At 44.1% G+C, this 21,414-nt stretch overlaps 1 protein-coding gene across 2 annotated transcripts in view; it reads right to left on the reverse strand.

The window, feature by feature from the left end:
- Positions 1-458: 458 nt before the first annotated feature.
- taok2a (TAO kinase 2a) overlaps positions 459-21,414 on the reverse strand; it is a 31,916-nt gene continuing 10,960 nt past the window's right edge. Inside the window, exons 13-20 of one of the 2 annotated variants that reach the window (XM_021624408.3) lie at positions 21,080-21,208; positions 20,543-20,779; positions 18,483-18,611; positions 17,147-17,350; positions 3,869-4,108; positions 3,569-3,781; positions 3,104-3,286; positions 459-2,948 (exon numbers count right to left, since the gene is read on the reverse strand). In XM_021624408.3, coding sequence (XP_021480083.3) covers positions 2,022-2,948; positions 3,104-3,286; positions 3,569-3,781; positions 3,869-4,108; positions 17,147-17,350; positions 18,483-18,611; positions 20,543-20,779; positions 21,080-21,208 — 2,262 coding nt within the window. In that variant the 3' untranslated portion in view covers positions 459-2,021. Of the gene's footprint in view, positions 2,949-3,103; positions 3,287-3,559; positions 3,782-3,868; positions 4,109-17,146; positions 17,351-18,482; positions 18,612-20,542; positions 20,780-21,079; positions 21,209-21,414 lie in introns of both variants that reach the window. The other variant, XM_021624407.3, reaches the window with a different exon arrangement.

Here is a 21,414-nt window from a genome sequence, read left to right on the forward strand (position 1 = left end):
TTCTCTACACAAGAGATCCTGGGCTCGGTTAGAATACTTTAAAATAGCTCATTCCTTTCTACTACTTGACTACTGAGGAGTGGGGAAGGTGAAAGCATAAAAGCGGCGACACTTCGCTTCAATCCAATCCTGTTCTATCCAGAAATATCTTCCAGAAAGGAAGGCGGAAGTAAAGGAAGGACACAATGACATTCACACCAAGCTATTTAAAATCTATGCACTTGCTTGTTCTTGGCTGTTATATATGTATGTATTTTTAAAGACCAAAAACAAATTCGGAGTATTTTTGGTGGGGTGTAGTAGTGTATAGGATGAGTACTGTAGTGTACAATCAACAAGCTTGGCTGGTCCGTGTCAACATGAACCACAAGAAGAGAGGTACAATATGGCACAAAACGTGCTGGAGTAGAGGCTGACTTTAGTCTAGAATTCAATATATTCACACACACACACACAGCTAAAAACATGAACGGCCCATCCACATTTAATACTGGCTCTATAACACCACAAACTTTCGTGGTAATGCACTGCCCAGTAGACTCCGACCCTGAGACCATAGAGGGAATGCTTGGGGAAAGGAAGTCGTTTTTCTCCTTTTTTAAAAATAATAAAAACAATTGCATTCTTTCCATAGCGCTCCATAACAGTAACATTGCTCTTTCTACCCACCTAGTGGTCAAAATTGGCAATTAAAACATTTTAAAAAAAACAACATTTTTTTTAAAACAAAATTAGTGTACAACAAACATTACAACTGCTCTAGTAGTAATAATAATAATAGCAACCATATCTATTTTCCCTCAAAACTATTTTCCAATTTCTATTCACATGGCAAAATTATCATTACTCTACCAGCGTTTCAGAGTGCTTTTATGTACACTAAGTACAATGTCGGACAAAGGTGTTGGACAGTGAACAATCTTCAATTTTACTGTCAAAACTTCGGACAGGTATTATATACTTATATGCATTTCTATAAACATGTATGAATACAATGCTTTCTGTACAGCACTTTCATGCATTGAACTGTAATAACTGCTTTATGCACATGTACTTCTACACACCTACCAGGCTGTGAGTCCAGGAATGGGTCAAGCGTGAAAAAACTAAGCGAGCATTGAGCTCTGTACACACACACCCGCTTTCATAATGTTCACAGGGAAATTATTGCTCGGCAGTGGCAGAGTTGTGTTGGGTCAGCCGAGCCACCGGATGGCAGTGTTACATCTGTCATATATTTGAAAATCCTATTACCAAAAAAACAAACAACTGTTTCTGTAGTTGCCTCTCGTGGTTCAGCTCCTTGCTCCACCACAAAATGGACAGTATACGACCCATCATTACCTAGTATGCTTCGCGTGTTAGTTTCTGCGTTATTTACATAGTTTACATTGTATTTTAAAGCACCCTCTTTCGAACAGTTTTATCTCCACATCCACTAATTTCTCTCAGTTTGATGTCAGCAGAGAAACCCATTGCTGTTAAAACTCCCCTTTAAAAACACTGCTTTCCTCCCACTTGTATCCCTCCCGTCTGTGCAGACATTGTTATACTCTAAGGTGTCTGTCTAATCTAAGCAGCTAGTCTGCTCAACTGACCCCTACTGGTGGCCAGCCCTGTCTGACCTTACTGTTAATAGCCCCGCCCCCTCCCTCATCTAAACCCTTCTCCTGAATTTGTGAGAGAGATGACCTCATCCAACAATAAAAATCACCTTGAACAATAGGAATGGTGGACCTGCTTTGGCTCCGCCCTTTGTGGTGGTAAACCTGTTTTAGCACCAGCCCCTCCATGAATAAACACTCTGGTAGAAAGAAGTGAGATCAGGGACATTCAACCCCCCCCCCCCCCCCCCCCCCCCCCACTTACTGCATGGCATATCTCAAACGACACCCTATTCCTCTTATGAGAGGGTTAGAGTATCGTTTCAGAGGCAACCTCAGAGAAAGGGCAGGCTTGGTTTGTTCTCTCACCCCGCCCCTTTAAGACTGAGGGGTGGAGCCTATCGTTGCCCTTCCCCTTTAAGAGTAGGAGAGGTGGGAGCCGTTGGAGATGTGTGAGGTGACCGAGGTGCTCCGGCTCAGAACCCCCTCGCCCCCCCCTGCCCCGCCGGGCCCCCCTGAGGCCGTCCTCCTCAGGGGCTGGGGGCTGTTCCTCAGGGCCATCAGGCTGGGGCCCCTGGCAACCAGACCCCCGTATCCCCCTCCCTGGGAAGACGAGGAGGAGGAAGAGGAGGGCGGCGAGGAGGAGTAGAGGGAGATAGGTGGTGGGGGAGGCGGAGGTGGCAGGAGAGCCAGGGACTGGGCTGAGGCATGTTGGGAGAGGTGGTGGTGATGAACTCCTCCCCCGTGGTGATGGTGTTGGTGTCCTCTTCCACCACCCCCCCACTCTCTCTCCCTCTCGCGGTCCTCGCGCTCGCGGCTCTCTCGGTACAGGTGTGGCGTGCTCTGGTGGTGGTGGTGGTAGTGCTGGGGGAGGTAGTGTTGCTGCTGCTGCTGCTGGTGATGGTGATGATGGTGGGAGGACGAGGAAGAGGAGGAAGATGAGGAGTTGGAGGAGTGGCCTCTACCACTCATGTTCATCTCACTATCCCTCCCCAGGCCGTGAGACAAAGTGATCGACTCGGCACGGCTGAAACCTCCTCCACCGCTGCAGCTGTTCTGGCTACGCCACGAAGGGGGCGCCACAGAGTTCTGCACGCCGTGGCTCCAGTGGCTCCCGGAGCGAGGAACAGGGCGGGAGGGCCAGCCCCCGGGGCCAGAGGAGGGGCTGGGATTGGGGTAGCCCTGGTTGAAGGCCTCGGCGGGGATGCCCGTCAGAGCCATGTTGCTGAAGCCAAGACGCATGCTCTCCGAGTCAAATGCCTCGATTTCCCGTGCCTGGCGCTCCAGTAGAGTACGGATACGCTCTGAACGCTCGTTCTGCAGAGACAGCATCTCTTCCTCAATCTAAGAGAGAGAGAGAGGGACGAGGGGAGAGAAATTATATTTTAAGTGGCCTCTCCTTTTTGGTGTCATCTATATTGTACATTTTATCTTGCACACACACACACACACACTCCCTTCAGACACCCCTCCGCTCCATCTCTCCGTGTCGCTCTCACCCTCTGTTCCAGCAGGGCCCTGCGGATGGACACCCTTTGCTCCAGATCCTTGGCTTCTCTCTCGTGCTGGGAGTCTGTGTGGATCTTGATCTTGCTCTGGTAAGCGTTCAGCAGCTCCAACTCCTGCTGCAGCTGCATCCGCAGCACCTGGTATTCTGCTTCCTGGGTCTCGTCCAATCGCAGCTAGAGGAGGAAGGGGGGGGGGTGGACGTCAGTAGAGCACACCCTGGTCTAATGGACGGTTTGGGGATGTCTACCACTCAAAATGTGGGATTTGTAGTCCTAATTTGTCATTTTAGTAGTTCTAGAGCTTAGCAAGGACGTAGTAGGTGTTTGTTGAACTGAAGTTCGTTGGTATACATTTTTGGTGTGGCTGGTTTAATGTGTGTAGTTGTTTTGTAGTACTGCGTCGTTGTAGTTGTCAGGTGTATGAGAGGTGCACGGTAGGGTCCTTGCCTTACTCACAGCCTGTGTGGACAGCATGTCGTTGATGGAGTGGTCGTATTGCTCGGCCAGGATAGCCAGTTTCCTGGTCTGCTCCTCCTTCAGCCTCTTGAGCACCGCCTTGTGGTCGGCCTTGGGAGTGCTCTCCAACAGATGGTTCCTCAGGGCCTTGTACTGACGCGTCTGGATCTTACACGTGTCCTGGAACTGACGCTTGATCTGGAGCTCCTTGGACTGGGAGAGGGGAGAAAGGAGAGTGAGGGAAGGAGGGGAGAAAGGAGAGTGAGGGAAGGAGGGAAGGAAGGCGAGAGGGAGCCTTACCTTGAGGCTCTTGGGCTGCTGGCGGACCTCCACAGTGTGTTTCTGCCGGAGTTCCTGCTCCCTCCGCTTGTTGTACTCCATCTGGTTGGTGAGCTCTGTCTGGTGCTGCGTGCGGATCAGGTCGGCCCGCGTACGCTGCACCGCCCCCAGCTGACGGAACTCCAGCTCCTGGGTGGACTCGTGGTGCCTCAGCAGCATGGCACACTCCAGGTCCCTCTGGGTCTGCTTCTTGTTCAGGTCCTGGAGGGAGGGGAGAAGGGAGAGAGCCCACAGAGAGAGTTGGGTAAAGGGAAAGAAACATGTATAGGAAAAAAGATGGAGAGGGAGTGAGAGAGGGTAGGAAACGTGTCAACCAAGTGATCACAATACAATTAAGTAGCTTTTGTGTGTGTGTGTGTGTGTGTGTGTGTGTGTGTGTGTGTGTGTGTGTGTGTGTGTGTGTGTGTGTGTGTGTGTGTGTGTGTATATACACACACACCAGATGGGATAGTGTATTGCCGCAGAAGGCTGTGGTAGCCATGCTGGTTAAGTGTGCCTTGAATTCTAAATAAATCACTGACAGCGTCACTAGCAAAGCACCCCCACCCCATTACACCTCCTCCTCCATGCTTCACGGTGGGAACCACAAATGCGTAGATCTGTTCACCTAATTTGCGTCTCAAAGACAGGGCCGTTGGAACCAAAAATCTCAAAAACATTTGACTTTTTTCACTGGTCTAATGCCCATTGCTCGTGTTTCTTGGCCCAAGAAACACATCCTCTGCAGCAGAGGTAACTCTGGGTCTTCCCTTCCTGTGGCGGTCCTCAAGAGAGGCAGTTTCATCATAGCGCTTGTTGGTTTTTGCGAATGCACTTGAAGAAACTTAAGGTTCTTGAAATGTTATGTATTGACTGACCTTCATATGTTAAAGTAATAATGGACTATCGTTTCTCTTTGCTTATTTGAGCTGTTCTTGCCATAAAATGGACTTGGTCTTTTACTTTAATAGGGCTATCTCCTGTATACCACCCCTACCTTGTCACAACGCAATGGATTGGCTCAAAAGCATTAAGGAAAGAAATTCCACAAATAAACTTTTAACAAGGGACACCTGTTAACTGAAATGCATTCCAGGTGACTATCTCATGAAGCTGGTTGAGAGAATGCCAAGAGTGTGCAAAGCTGTCAAGGCAAAGGGTGGCTATTTGAAGAATCTCAAATAGAACATATATTTTGTTTAACACTTTGTTACTACATGATTTCATATGTGTTATTTCATAGTTTTGATGTCTTCACCATTATTTTACAATGTAGAAAATAGTCAAAATAAAGAAAAACCCTGGAATGAGTAGGTGTGTCCAAACTTTTGACTGGTACTGTGTGTGTGATGTATGTATGTATGTATGTATGTATGTATGTATGTATAACTTTAGTCCGTCCCCTCGCCCATACCCGGGCTCGAACCCTCTGCACACAACAGTCACCCACGAAGCATCGTTACCCATCGCTCCACAAAAGCCACGGCCCTTGCAGAGCAAGAGGAACCACTACTTCAATGTCTCAAAGCGAGTGACGTCACCGATTGAAACGCTATTAGCGCGCACCACCGCTAACTAGCTAGCCATTTCATATGTACATACATACAGTGGGGAGAACAAGTATGTACATACATACAGTGGGGAGAACAAGTATGTACATACATACAGTGGGGAGAACAAGTATGTACATACATACAGTGGGGAGAACAAGTATTTGATAACCTGCAAAATCGGCAGTGTTTCCTACTTACAAAGCATGTAGAGGTCTGTAATGTTTATCATAGGTACACTTCAACTGAGAGAGACAGAATCTAAAACAAAAATCCAGAAAATCACATTATATGATTTAAGTAATTTGCATTTTATTGCATGACATAAGTATTTGATACATCAGAAAAGCAGAACTTAATATTTGGTACAGAAACCTTTGCAACTACAGAGATCATACGTTTCCTGTAGTTCTTGACCAGGTTTGCACACACTGCAGCAGGGATTTTGGCCCACTCCTCCATACAGACCTTCTCCAGACCCTTCAGGTTTCAGGGCTGTCGCTGGGCAATAGGGACTTTCAGCTCCCTCCAAAGATTTTCTATTGGGTTCAGGTCTGGAGACTGGCTAGGCCACTCCAGGACCTTGAGATGCTTCTTACGGAGCCACTCCTTAGTTGCCCTGGCTGTGTGTTTCGGGCCGTTGTCATGCTGGAAGACCCAGCCATGACCCATCTTCAATGCTCTTACTGAGGGAAGGATGTTGTTGGCCAAGATCTCACGATACGCGGCCCCATCTATCCACCCCTCAATACGGTGCAGTCGTCCTGTCCCCTTTGCAGAAAAGCATCCCCAAAGAATGATGTTTCCACCTCCATGCTTCACGGTTGGGATGGTGTTCTTGGGGTTGTACTCATCCTTCTTCCTCCAAACACGGCGAGTGGAGTTTAGACCAAAAAGCTTTATTTTTGTCTCATCAGACCACATGACCTTCTCCCATTCCTCCTCTGGATCATCCAGATTGTCATTGGCAAACTTCAGACGGGCCTGGACATGCTCTGGCTTTAACAGGGGGACCTTGCGTGCGCTGCAGGATTTTAATCCATGACGGCGTAGTGTGTTACTAATGGTTTTCTTTGAGACTGTGGTCCGAGCTCTCTTCAGGTCATTGACCAGGTCCTGCTGTGTAGTACTAGGCTGATCCCTCACCTTCCTCATGATCGTTGATGCCCCATGAGGTGAGATCTTGCATGGAGCCCCAGACCGAGGGTGATTGACCGTCATCTTGAACTTCTTCCATTTTCTAATAATTGCATCAACAGTTGTTGCCTTCTCACCAAGCTGCTTGCCTATTGTCCTGTAGCCCATCCCAGCCTTGTGCAGGTCTACAATTTTATCCCTGATGTCCTTGCACAGCTCTCTGGTCTTGGCCATTGTGGAGAGTTTGGAGTCTGTTTGATTGAGTGTGTGGACAGGTGTCTTTTATACAGGTAACGAGTTCAAACATGTGCAGTTAATACAGGTAATGAGTGGAGAACAGGAGGGCTCCTTCAAGAAAAACTAACAGGTCTGTGAGAGCCGGAATTCTTACTGGTTGGTAGGTGATTAAATACTTATGTCATGCAATAATGTCATGCAATAAAATGCAAATGAATTACTTAAAAATGTGATTTTCTGGATTTTTGTTTTAGATTCCGTCTCTCACAGTTGAAGTGTACCTACGATAAAAATTACAGACCTCTACATGCTTTGTAAGTAGGAAAACCTGCAAAATCGGTAGTGTATCAAATACTTGTTCTCCCCACTGTATGTATGCATGTAGAGAATTGCCTTGAGACAGTTGAGACATGGATTGTGTATGTGTGCCATTCAGAGGGTGAATTGGGGGGGAAATGTTTTGAGTCAATAAGTATTTAACCCCTTTGTTATGGCAAGCCTAAACAAGCTCAGGGGTAAAAAAAATTTTAAAAAGAAATGTGCTTAACAAGTCACATGGACTCACTGTGCGCAATAAGTGTTTAACATGATTTTTTTTAAATGACTACCTCATCTCTGTACAGATATCTGTAAGGTCCGTCAGTCGAGCAGTGAATTTCAAACACAGATTCAACCACAAAGACCAGAGAGTTTTTCTAATGCCTCGCAAAAGGGCCTCTATTAGTAGATAGTGTGACGACCCTCCCAGTCTGTCTGCTATATTCTCCTCCTTTGCTCTTGTTTTCCTTAATAGGATGTCGTCGGTGGAAGGAGCTGGGAGGGTCGTCAGCGGAATGGGACACCTGGGCCCGGGTGTGTCCCGGGATAAATTCACCTGTCCCCCATACATGGAGGAGACTCTCTCCACGCAGACACACTTGGATTTTGGTAGTGGTATTTTTGTGGCCGTTTTGTTACCTTTCAACACCCCTCATTATCACATCTATGCACGCAGCCACTCACACCATTGTTAATTGTATATAGGTCACTTCAGTTTATAAATATATATTTGTTTTGTTCCTCATCTCTTTTTTTGGTACGGGCTTTGGGCCGGTTCGTGACGTGTCTGTCGGGGCTCGTCCGGGATCATAAGGTTGGTTCCTAGACATCCTGATAGGTAGTATTTTGTTGCATTATGGATGGGTTAATGCTTATTGGAATGTGCTTCGTTTGGTATTCACGGCACAAGTGTTTAGTATAGTGCCTTTAGATACGCATCAGTGATTTTGGTTGTCCAGGGACGCCATAAAACAAGTGCGTTGCCTGGTAGAGTATGCCAGTGGGCTTAATACAAGCGTCGTTGGGGCTTACTGGTATGTGTATTGTGTTTGGAGGGGAAAACGTGGAGTTAATGTTTTGAAACGCCGTAGATGCTTTGTTTGCATCTTTTGTTACAGCTTTTTGAGTTGTAATGTTTGGTACCCAGTGCTGGTTGCCTTTGTTTGTTTGATAAACTTGCCACTGCGGTGGATAGTTGGTTGTGTTCTGCATTGGAGAGAGTATCATTGGTTAGTTTCCAGGCCCCTGCCCAGGCTGGAAACTCTTGCTCTACTCGCTGTTGGGACATTGGTCTGAGGTGAGTACAAACTGCTGTGTACCTCAGTGGGAGATTTGGGTAGGGTAGTGTCATTTGCAACCCGGAGCTATGGCCACTCCAATACCTTGACTTTGTTGTCCTTAACTTCTTATGGCTGGGGGGGCAGTATTGAGTAGCTTGGATTAATAAGTTGCCCAAAGTAAACGGCCTACTCCTCAGTCTCAGTTGCTAATATATGTATATTATTATTAATATTGGAAAGAAAACACTAAAGTTTCTAAAACTGTTTGAATGATGTCTGAGTATAACAGAACTCATATGGCAAGCAAAATCCTGAGGAGAAATCGAAAAAGGAAGTGAGAAATCTGAGCTTTGTATGTATTCACCAATGAAATCCCCTTGAGATATTAAAGTTGTACTGCCTAGGGGTTCCACTAGATGTCAACCATCAATATAAATTATAATGAGACTTCTATGGTGTTGTGGGAGTGAATGATAGCAGAATCAGTCAGGTGTCTGGCAGTCAGCCATTTTCTGATCATGCTTATTTCTCATGGTAGTCACTTGCGTTCCATGGCTCATGAAGACAAGAAGGAATAGTCCGGTTGGAACTTTATTGAAGGTATATGTTAAAAACATACTAATGATTGATTCTGTACATAGTTTAAAATGTTTCTTCGACCTGTATATAACATTTTGAATTTTTTGTCCGATGTAACGCTGACCAGAATAAGCATTTGGATATGTATACCAAACACGCTAACAAAAAGGTATTTGGACATAAATTAGACATTTTAGAACAAAACAAACATTTATTGTGGACCTGGGATTCCTGGGGTGCTTTCTGATGTAGATCAAAGGTAAGGGAATATTTATCATGTAATTTCTTGTTTATGTTGACGTCAACATGGCGGCTATTGTGACAAATGTTTCTGAGCGCCGTCTCAGATTATTGCATGGCTGGCTTATTCCGTAAAGTTTTTTTTAAAATCAGACATCTACATTTATGATGAGTATTTCTGTTGAATGATGTGGCTATGCAAAATCACTGGATGTTTTTGGAACTAGTGAATGTAACGCGCCAATGTAAACTCATATTTTGATAAATATGAACCTTATCAAACAAAACATACATGTATTGTGTAACATGAAGTCCTATTAGTGTCATCTGATGAAGATCAAAGGTTAGTGATTCATTTTCTCTATTTCTGCTTTTTGAAACTCCGCTCTTTGGCTGGGAAAAAATGGCTGTGTTTTTCTGTAGCTATATGTGGTGACCTAACAATCGTTTGTGGTGCTTTTGCTGTAAAGCATTTTTGAAATCGGACACTGTTGTGGGATTAACAACAAGAATAGCTTAACAATGGTATGAGATACATGTATCTTTGAGGAATGTTAACTATGAGATTTTTGATGTTTTGAAAATGGTGCCCTACACTTTGACTGGCTGTTGTCATATCGCTCCCGTTAACGGGATTGCAGCCATAAGAAGTTAAGCCATTTTGCCACAACTTTGGAAGTATCCTTGGGGTCATTGTCCATTTGGAAGACCCATTTGCAACCAAGTTTTAACTTCCTGGCTGATGTCTTGATTGCTGCTGCAATATCCACATAATTATCCTTCCTCTGATACCATCTATTTTGTGAAGTGCACTAGTCCCTCCTGCAGCAAAGCACCCCCACAACATGATGCTTCCACCCCTATACTTCACGGTTGGGATGGTGTTCTTCGGCTTGCAAGCATCATCCTTTTTCCTCCAAACATAACAATGGTCATTATGGCCAGACAGCTCTATTTTTGTTTCATCAGACCAGAGGACATTTCTCCAAAAAGTACGATCTTTGTCCCCATGTACAGTTGCAAACCGTAGTCTCACTTTTTTATGGCGGTTTTGGAGCAGTGGCTTCTTCCTTGCTGAGCGGCCTTTCAGGTTATGTCGAAATGTGGACTCGTTTTACTGTGGAAATAGATACTTTTGTACCCGTTTCCTCCAGCATCTTCACAAGGTCCTTTGCTGTTCTGCGATTGATTTGCAATTTTCGCACCAAAGTACGTTCATCTCTAGGAGACAGAAAGTGTCTCCTTCCTGAGCGGTATGATGGCTGCATGGTCCCATGGTATTTATACTCGCGTACTATAGTTTGTACAGATGAATGTGGTACCTTCAGACGTTTGGAAGTTGCTCCCAAGGATGAACCAGACTTGTAGAGGTCTACAATTTTTTTTTCCTGAGGTCTTGGCTGATTTATTTTTATTTTCCCATGATGTCAAGTAAAGAGGCACTGAGTTTGAAGGTAGGCCTTGAAATACATCCACAGGTACACCCTCCAATTGACTCAAATGTCAATCAACCTATCAGAAGCTTATAAAGCCATGACATTTTCTGGAATTTTCTAAGTTGTTTAAAGGCACAGTCAACTTAGTGCATGTAAACTTGTGACCCACTAGAATTGTGATAGTGAAATAATCTGTCTGTAAACAACTTTGGAAAAATTACTTGAATCATGCACGAAGTAGTCCAAACCGACAGTTTGTTAACAAGACATTTGTGGAGTGGTTGAAAAACTAGTTAATGACTCCAACCTAAGTGTATGTAAACTTCCGACTTCAACTGTATCATCTCTCTTCTGTGTTGCCCAGTGTAATTGGCATTTCTCTTGTTGTGGTCTGGTGTGCTCAGCAGAGGGGAAGAGTGAGATTATTTTGAGAATTTACTTGTGACTATGGCGTCTTATGTAGATGAGTTAATTCACTGTCCATCAGAGTAACTGTTAGAATTATGTACTAAAGAACTTGAAGATCACTGATCACTACCAGGTTGAAATTTGTGATAAACGTCTAAAATTATCTTAGGTTGATATATATACACGCTAGAAGTTACCACTGGGCAGCCTCTGCCGAGGACTCGTCATCTCCCCGTTTTGCTACAATGGTCGCTCTGTCTGAGCCCTAGTTGAGCCTGGCTCCCGTGGTAAAGCTGACTTCGGTCAAGAGTGTTACTACTGTCAGGGTTCTGGTCATTGGAAAAACAAATGTCCTGTTCAGCCTCCAGTATTTATGCTACAGTAGTTTATGTGTCGGGGGCTAGGGTCAGTCTGTTATATCTGGAGTATTTCTCCTGTCTTATCCGGTGTCCTGTGTGAATTTAAGTATGCTCTCTAATTCTCTTTCTCTGGGGACCTGAGCCCTAGGACCATGCCTCAGGACTACCTGGCCTGATGACTCCTTGCTGTCCCCAGTCCACCTGGTCGTGCTGCTGCTCCAGTTTCAACTGTTCTGCTTGCGGCTATGGAACACTGACCTGTTCACCGGACGTGCTACCTGACCTGCTGTTTTCGACTCTCTAGAGACAGCAAGAGTGGTAGAGAATAGAGGTTGACCGATTAAATCAGAATAGCCAATTAATTAGGGCCGATTTCAAGTTCATATAACAATCGGAAATCGGTATTTTTGTGCGCCGATTTGCCAATATATATTAATTTTTTTATAGATATTTTTTAAATGTTATACCTTTATTTAACTAGGCAAGTCAGTTAACACATTCTTATTTTCAATGACTGCCTAGGAACGGTGGGTTAACTGCCTTGGTCAAGGGGCAGAACGACAGATTTTCACCTTGTCAGCTCGGGGGATCCAATCTTGCAAACTTACAGTTAACTAGTCCAACGCAATAACGACATGCCTCTCTCTCTCTCGTTGCACTCCACTGTTACACAAATGCAGTAAACCAAGTTGCTAGCTAGCATCATACTTATAAAAAACAATCATCACTAGTTAACTACACATGGTTGATGATATTAGTAGATATTATCTAGCGTGTCCTGCGTTGCGTATAATCAGACTGAGCATACAAGTATCTGACTGAGCGGTGGTAGGCAGAAGCAGGCGCGTAAACATTCATTCAAACAGCACTTTTGTGTTTTTTGCCAGCAGCTCTTCGTTGTGCGTCAAGCATTGCGTTGTTTTTGACTTCAAGCCTATCAACTCCCGAGATGAGGCTGGTGTAACCGAAGTGAAATGGCTAGCTAGTTAGCGCACGCTAACTAGAGGGACGGAAGCTATACTGTTACACTGGCAATACTAAAGTGCTTAAAGAACATCCAATAGTCAAAGGTTAATGAAATACAAATGGTATAGAGGGAAATAGTCCTATAATTCCTATAATAACTACAACCTAAAACTTCTTACCTGGGAATATTGAAGACTCATGTTAAAAGGAACCACCAGCTTTCATATGTTCTCATGTTCTGAGCAAGGAGCTGAAACGTTAGCTTTCTTACATAGCACATATTGCACTTTTAATTTCTTCTCCAACACTTCGTTTTTGCATTATTTAAACCAAATTGAAAATGTTTCGTTATTTACTTGAGGCTAAATTGATTTTATTGATGTATTCTATTAAGTTAAAATAAGTGTTCATTCAGTATTGTTGTAATAGTCATTATTACAAATATATATATATATATATATTTTTTTTAATCTGCAGATTAAATCGGTATCGGCTTTTTTGGTCCTCCAATAATCGGTATCGGCATTGAAAAATCATAGTCGGTTGACCTTTAGTAGAGATGCTCTGAATGATCGGCTATGAAAAGCCAATTGACATTTACTCCTGAGGTGCTGACCTGTTGCACCCTCTACAACCACTGATTATTATTTGACCCTGCTGGTCATCTATGAACATTAGAACATCTTGGCCATGTTCTGTTATAATCTCCACCCGGTACAGTCAGAAGAGGACTGACCACCCCTCCTAGCCTGGTTCTTCCTAGGTTTGGGCCTTTCTAGGGAGTTTTTCCTAGCCACTGTGCTTCTACACCTGCATTGTTTGGGGTTTTAGGCTGGGTTTCTGTACAGCATTTTGTGACATCAGCTGATGTAAGAATAGCTTTATAAATAAATGTGATTGTTCTCAGGGTAAATTCAGTGCTTATGTTAAACTTAAGCCCAAGGCATTAGCAGCGCCTGTCCCACATCAGTTCACTCTTGTCACTCTCTCATGCCCAGGGGCATGTGAAAGTCCATATTGACCCAGATTATTTGCCTTTCACTACAGAGGGCTTTGTGTCAATGTCAGGAGGTAACGACCAAGTGCCAGTGAAGATCTTGAGACACAGGTGCCTCTGATCGTCTGTGTTGCCCTTCTCTGCGGAGACTGATTCGGGGGAATAGTGTTTTAATTAGGGGAATAGGTTTGAACTCTGTCAGTTCCATTGCAAAAACTGATGTGGGATTCTGAACTGGTGAAAGGTGAGGTTGATGTAGGGGTGCGTCCTTCGTTGCCTATTGAGGGTATCAACGTTATCTTCGGGAATAACTTGGCTGGTGAGCGTGTATGGTCTGTGTCTCCATCTCCAGTGGTTTCCAATAGGCCATCAATTGTAGGGATTCCCGATGAGAGCGCAGAGGTGTTCTCTGTGTGTGCGGTGACGCGTTCCATGAGCCTTGGCGACCTGGCCACTGCGCCGGCTAACGATGGTACAAAAATCTGTCACTACATTCCCTGTTATTCCATTATCTCTGCCCTCCCAGCCTGTTTGCAGGATTCTTTCTCTGCTCGTTTTCCTTAATAGGATGTCGGTGGGCGAAACTGGGAGGGTCGTCAGCGGAATGGGACACCTGGGCCCGGGTGTGTCCCGGGATAAATTCACCTTTACCCCATTCATGGAGGAGAATCTCTCCATTTCAGACACACTTAGATTTTGGATGTGGCCGATTTGTTTGTTTGCTTTGGCACCTTTCAACACCACAGCTATGCATACAACCACACACACACCATTGTTAATTGTAAATAGGCTACTTCAGTCAATAAATATGTTTTTGTAACTTGGGTGCCTGATCAATTTCACATAGAAATGCAATGTTAAATGTCATTATCATTGAAAGCAAGTTTAAAAAGCAGTAGATCTGTTTTGTACACTAGTTTAACAGGTGAAAATACTATTTTTGTTTATTGAAAATATGTTGCCTTCAGGAAGGAATCAGACATGGACTTTTTCCACATAGTTTCATTTCATACATTTTAGAATAAGGCTATTTCCTCACAATACCCCATAATGGCAAAGCTGTGCTGCGACACTCCCCATCCAACCTGACCGAGCTTGAGAGGATCTTCAGAGAAAAAAACCTCCCCAAATACAAGAGTGCCAAGCTTGTAGCGTCATACCCAAGAAAACTCGAGGCTGTAATCACTGCCAAAGGTGATTTTAAGTACTGAGTAAAGGGTCTGAATATTTATGTTCCTAGCAAACATTTCTTGCTTTGTCACTACGGGGTAGATTGAGGGAAAATAAACTATTTTAGAAATCGGCTATACGATAAAATGTGGAAAAAAGTCAAGGGGTCCAAATACGTGTCGGGGGATTGGGCGAGGTTCGAGAGGCCCAGGGACTGGATTAAGCCTCGCCCCAACCCTATACCTTACGGTCTATTTCCTCGAATTGCTGGCAACAGTGTGGGACTGTTTAATTCAGGGGGTGTGGATTTACATGCTAATTAGGCTTGGGTGGTATATCGGCGCATTTGGAAATAGCCACAGGATGGTGTATCAATACATTTTTATATTTGTAGCTATACTAAACAAAAATATGAACGCAAAGTGTTGGTCCCATATTTCATGAGCTGATATAAAATATCCCAGAAATTTTCCATATGCACAAAACGCTTATTTCTCTACAATTTTGGGCAGAAACTTGTTTACATCCCTGTAAGTGAGTATCTTTGCAAAGATGGCATATCAAGAAGTTAATTAAAAACAGCATGATCATTACACAGATACACCTTGTACTGGGGACAATAAAAGGCCACTCTAAAATGTGCAGTTCTGTCACAACACAATGCCACAGATGTCTCAAGTTGAAGGAGCGTGCAATTGGAAGGAATGTCCACCAGAGCATTTAATGTTAATTTTTCTACCATAATGTTTTAGAGAATTTAGCAGTACATCCAACCGGCCTCACAACTGCAGACCATGTGTAACCATGCCAACCCAGGACCTCCACATCTGGAATCTTCACCTGTGGGATCGTCTAAGACCAGCCACCCGGACAGCTGATGAAACTGAGTATTTCTGTCTGTAATAAAGCCCTTTCTGGGAAAAACGCATTACGATTGGCTGGGTCTGGCTCCCCAGTGGGTGAGCATATGCTCGCCATAGACTCGGGCCTAATAAATGTATTGACTGATTTCCTGATTTCCTATGAACTATAACTCAGTGAAGTTGTTAATTGTTGCAGTTAACATGTGCAATACTTTGAGATAAAGCAGATTGCTTTTCTCATTTCACCTGTCACATTATGAAGCATACCATAGTTCCCCAGAACAGTTCAGCCCGTGATGTGTTAGTAAATAGCACAATGGGAGAAAGCAGGATCAGGTGAGTCCAGCTGTGTATTGACAGAGGTTGTGAAGTCAGTGTTGTTGTTGTCCCCCCCCCCCCCCCCTGCATCTCCTCAAAGACTGTACCAGATTTGCCAGTTCTTGCTGTGAGATGTTACCACACTCTTCCACTAAGGCACCTGCAAGTTCCCGGACATTTCTGGGGGGGAATGGCTCTAGCGCTCACCCTCCGATCCAACAGGTCCCAGAGGGCAGTTGTTGTTGCCATCCTGTACCTGTCCCGCAAGTGTGATGTTCGGATGTACTGATCCTGTGCAGGTGTTGTTACACGTGGTCTGCCACTGCGAGAACAATCAGCTGTCCGTCCGGTCTCCCTGTAGCGCTGTCTTAGGCGTCTCACAGTACGGACATTGCAAATTATTGCCCTGGCTACATCTGCAGTCCTCATGTCTCCTTAGAGCATGCCAAAGGCACATTCACGCAGATGAGCAGGGACCCTGGGCATCTTTCTTTTGGTGTTTTCCAGAGTCAGTAGAAAGGCCTCTTTAGTGTCCTAAGTTTTCATAACTGGGACCTTAATTGCCTACCGTCTGTAAGCTATTAGTGTCTTAACGACCGTTCCACAGGTGCATATTCATTAATTGTTTATGGTTCATTGAACATTTATGGTTCATGGGAAACAGTGTTTAAACCCTTTACAATGAAGATCTGTGAAGTTATTTGGATTTTTACAAATTATCTTTGAAAGACAGGGTCCTGAAAAAGGGAGATTTCTTTTTTTGTTGAGTTTATAACTTTACGACCTGGATTGCCGGTCTTGCAATTAATGTTTTTCGTTTGCGCTCGTTAGCATATTTAGCAAGCAGAATCCATGGAAATGTGCTATTACTCGTACTAATTTGGTAGCATTCTAGTAATAGACACCCAATGGGCTTTGTGTTGTTTGGCGCATCCTTGTGTACTAAACCGGTAGTACCGTAAATCCCGGGATGAGAGAAGGATGGTATGACGATATGAAAATATGTATAATGCCCAAACCTATTGCTAATCAATTCAAATTTTGTGCGAATTACACGACTATGACGTGTGGCTCTAAATCGAGGCAACAGTTGTATTAGATGTGACTTTGAAACATGGCAAAATTGCCAATCAAAATAATTGTTTTAGCACATTAGCCATATTATTTTTGGGATGCCAAATTGATTCTGATTTGAGGCATATAAAGTTTACATAGAAATAGTTTTTATAAGTTAAATAGCTTCTGCTTGAGTCGATAATGATGGGGTGGGGTGTTCTAAGGCTTATGCTAGATGGTGATGGACAGATCTGCCAATTAAACCTCTCTGAGAGACCTCTCTGAGCAGGTCAATCTCCTCCAGTAATATACCTATACTATAGGTATTACAATAGGTCTGCTTTACCTCTCTGAGCAGGTCTTGTTCCAGATTGTGTCGGGCCAGCAGCATCTTCCTCTTGTACTGGCGACACTGCAGCTCGTAATACTGCCTCTGTCTCCTCAGCAGCCCCGCCTCCTCCTCCGCCTGCAGCTGCTGCAGACACTCCTTCTGACGCACCAGCCATTCCTGCTTCTCCCGCTTAGGGGTCGACTGGTTCTCATTCAGTTCCTAGTAGAAATACAGGGGGAAGGGTTAGAGGGTGACACCAGCCACCCCTGCTTCTCCAGCTTAGGGGTCGACTGTTCTCATTCGGTTCCTAGTATAAAACAGGGGGAAGGGTTAGAGAGTGACACTAGCCACTCATTACAACACAGGGGTAAGGGTTGAAGGTAGGGACGTGACAAATGGCTCATAAAATTGCAGAGTAATGGTCCAATTACGTATGTATGAACACTAGGGCCGGGCAATTAAGTTAAACGTACCACAGTCATACCATTGAAAGCGCCTCGGCTAGGGCATGTTTTTGTGTCTAAGGGTACACTCAGGCTTTTTAATTGCCGACAAAACCTTCTCCAGAGAAGGTTTCGAAGTGCCACTGAACGGGTATTTTACTTGTCTGTAAAGGAATGCCGCTTCTGAAGAGGAACTGTCAATCAAATTATCTCGAGCTGCCTGCATCTCCCATAGCAAGCTAGTAAGGGATGGAGAGAGAGAGGGGAGGGGCACAGTATAGGAAGGTCGGCCACCAGACAGACGGAGTCAGAACCGTGCACTAGGCCCATCTATCGGCAATCAAAAGCTGCCTCTCGCAATTTCTAGCAGTAAAAACAACTTCAGTAAAGCAGGGTCTATCATCAATGAATAGGCTAGGGGAACAGGCCAAAGACTGAACACACACCTGCATCATTAGTGAAGAGAAAAAGCAGATGAGCCAGCTGCACTGTGATAAATGTAAAAATCCATAGGATTACAAATAATTTGAAGACTTCAAATTAACCGCAAGAACAGATACAATGTTTGATTAAAACAATTTCAAACCTTGCTTACATTGGTTCTCTATGCGTGGGAATATTTGGGAACAGATTTCTGAAAATGTTTAGCTGATTTGTGGAGCTGTTTTCCTGGTGTTTTTACATTCTTATGTGCAACAAGGAAACATTTATTATTTGTTTTATATTTTGCTAAGAAAAATTGGGGGGCCAAATAACATTTGCAAGGTCAAATGCCAGTTGAGGAACCCTGGGTTAGGGGGTGACACAAGCCAATCAAAACACCTGGGTCAGTCCCATGTGACTGCAATTGTATGGTTGTCCTGAAATGGTTGGAATAAGGTTGTCGTGTGGTTGGAATAAAGTTGTACCTCTTTGAGCTGGTCCTTACGCTGGCGGTACTGGCGTTTCTGAGACTCCAGTAGACTGGTCAGCTCTTTCTTCTGCTGGCTCAGGATATGCTGCTGGAACTTCTTCTCCTCAGCTAGGGCTGCCTTGGTCTAGAGAGAGAGGGAGGTGTTTGGTATTTTTATTAGGATCCCCATTAGCGGTTGCAAAAGCAGCAGCTACTCTTCCTGGGGTCCACACAAGACATGAAATAATACAGAATATTAGACTAAAACAGAACTACAATTATTCTTTTTTTTTTTTTAAAGGCACACGTAGCTTACATATCAATACATACACAAACTATCTAGGTCAAATTGGGGAGAGGCGTTGTGCGTGAGATGTTTTTTTAAACCAAGTTTGCTGTTCATTTGAGCAATATCAGATGGAACGTATTTCCATGCAATAATAGCTCTATATAATACTGTACACTTTCTTGAATTTGTTCTGGATTTGGGGACTGCGAAAAGACCCCTGGTGGGGCCAGAGCTGTGTGTGTAAACTGACGATGCAAACATTTTGGGATTTTCAACACGTTTCTTAAAAAAAGAAGTGATGCAGTAAGTCTCTCCTAAACTCTTAGCCAAGAGACTGGCAAGCAAAATATTTATATTAGCCCTCTGATTACAGTGAAGAGCAAGATGTTCCGCTCTGTTCTGGGCCAGCACTAGGTCTTTCCTTGCAGCACTCGACTGGACAATAATCAAGATTAGACTAAACTACAGCCTGCAGGACTTGTTTTTGGAATGTGGTCATCAAAAAAGCAGAGCATCTCCTTAAGCAGAGCATCTCTTTTTCCCCCATCTTTATAACCATTGAATCTATATCTTTTAACCATGATAATTTACAATCTTAGGTAACACCAAGTAATTCAACAGTCACACCATTCATTACCAGATTCAGCTGAGGTCTAGAACTTAGGGAATGATTTGTACAAAATACAAATGCTTAGTTTTAGAGATGTTCAGGACCAGTTTATTACTGGCCACCCATTCCAAAACAGACTGCAACTCTTTGTTAAGGGTTTCAGTGACTTCATTAGCTGTGGTTGCTGATGTGTATATGGTTGAATCATCAGCATACATGGACACACATGCTTCATTTAATGCCAGTGGTAAAAATAGAAAATAATAGAGGGCATAGAGAGCTGCCCTGCGGTACACCACATTTTACATGTTTGACATTAGAGAAGCTCCTATTAAAGAAAACCCTTTGAGTTCTATTAGATAGATTGCCATATCATGGATTCAGAGCTGAGGTTGAAAAACCATAACACGTCTTTTAAACATGTTATGGTCAATCATTTCAAAGGCTGCACTGAAATCTCACAGTACAGCTCACAATCTTATTATCAATTTCTTTCAACCAATTATTCAGTCATTTGTGTCAGTGTAATAGATGTTGAGTGCCCTTCTCTATAAGCAAAATAATTGGCAACATCAAATGGTTTTGAGATGAAAAAGCCATCTAATTCGATAAAAGATGGGGTTGAATGTGTCTTTCTGCCCATAATTTTATTTAAAATACTCCAAAGTTTTTTTTCCATCATTCTTTATATAAATTGATCTTGGCTTCATAATACAGTTTCTTCTTCTTTTTGTTGAGTTTAGTCACATCATTTCTTAATTTGCAGTAAGTAAGCCAGACTTATTAGCCACTCCTTTTGCTCCATCTCCTTCACCATTACAGTTGTTCAATTCCTCATCAATCCATGGAGCCTTAACAGTTCTAACCGGCAGTTTCTTAACAGGTCCATGTTTATCAATAATTGGAAGAAGCAATTTCCTAAATCCATCAAGTGCTCCATATTAATCACATTAGACCAACAATTATTTTTTTCATCATGCAAAATATTTTGTATGATCTCTTATACACTATTTTAGGCCCAGCTTTTGGAACTTTGGCCTTCCTGGATACAGCCACAATATTGTGATGAATGGAGAAAAGTAATAAATTATGTTAATCTTTCCCGGTTTGACCCCCTCTCCTCCAAAACTCTGGTTCTCCATCCCTCCTTCTTTCCTCCAGTCCCGCCATCCCTCACCTCCTTCTCCAGTATGGCCTGGTGTTTCTTGCCCAGTTTGTCCCCCTCTCCTCCGAAGGTGTTCCTCTGGTTCTCCAGCTCTTTGTCTAGTCTCAGCTGGTGCTCATCCATCTCAGCCTTCAGCTTGTTCTCCAGGCCCATCAACTGTTTCTGGTGCTGCCGCCTCATCCTCTTATAACCAGACATCTGCTCCCTCAGCGCTGAGCCCTGCTCGTGTTCCTGGATCTGACGGGTAACCTGGAGAGAGAGGGGAGAGGGAAGAGAGAGAGGGGGAAGAGAGAGTGGGGAGATAGAAAGGGAAGGAGAGAGAGGGAATGTGTCTCAATAGTATCTGACTTTTCGATTGAGCCTGCCTGGAGAGACAGGTGGGCGGGGTTTTCAGTTGTGGGCCAGTTCCATTGGATCGCAGGCAAATTCAATCAAGCTGAGGCAAAGTAATTGTAAGAAAACAATAAAAGCATTCATAGTAGTATGAGAGAGGGGTTAGGGGTTGTGCTAGTGGTTGAGTCAGAGAGAGGGGTTTGGGGGTGTACTTACCAGGGAGGCCGTGCGGATGGTGGCGAAGTGGTCCCGGTTGCGGTAGTAGGCCCTGCGGCGGGCGGCTGACGAGGGCTGCTGCTGGTCTATCTCTGGCTGGTATGGGTCATCATATATATTATCCTGACCCTGGGGGAGGGGGACAAGGAGAGAGAATTCGGGAGGAGAGGGAAGTTTAATTAATGTCCACAGACAAACAAATTGCACACACTCGATCGATATACGTACCACATTCACACACCACCATCTTCTTTCTCTCTAGCACACACGCACGACACACACACACACCTCTCAGACTTACAGTAGGACGATGCATAATGGAGGAGACTGCTCTC

Source organism: Oncorhynchus mykiss, chromosome 12 (genome assembly GCF_057628025.1).
Source record: "Oncorhynchus mykiss isolate SJ-2025 chromosome 12, ASM5762802v1, whole genome shotgun sequence".
Classification (NCBI taxonomy): Eukaryota; Metazoa; Chordata; class Actinopteri; order Salmoniformes; family Salmonidae; genus Oncorhynchus; species Oncorhynchus mykiss.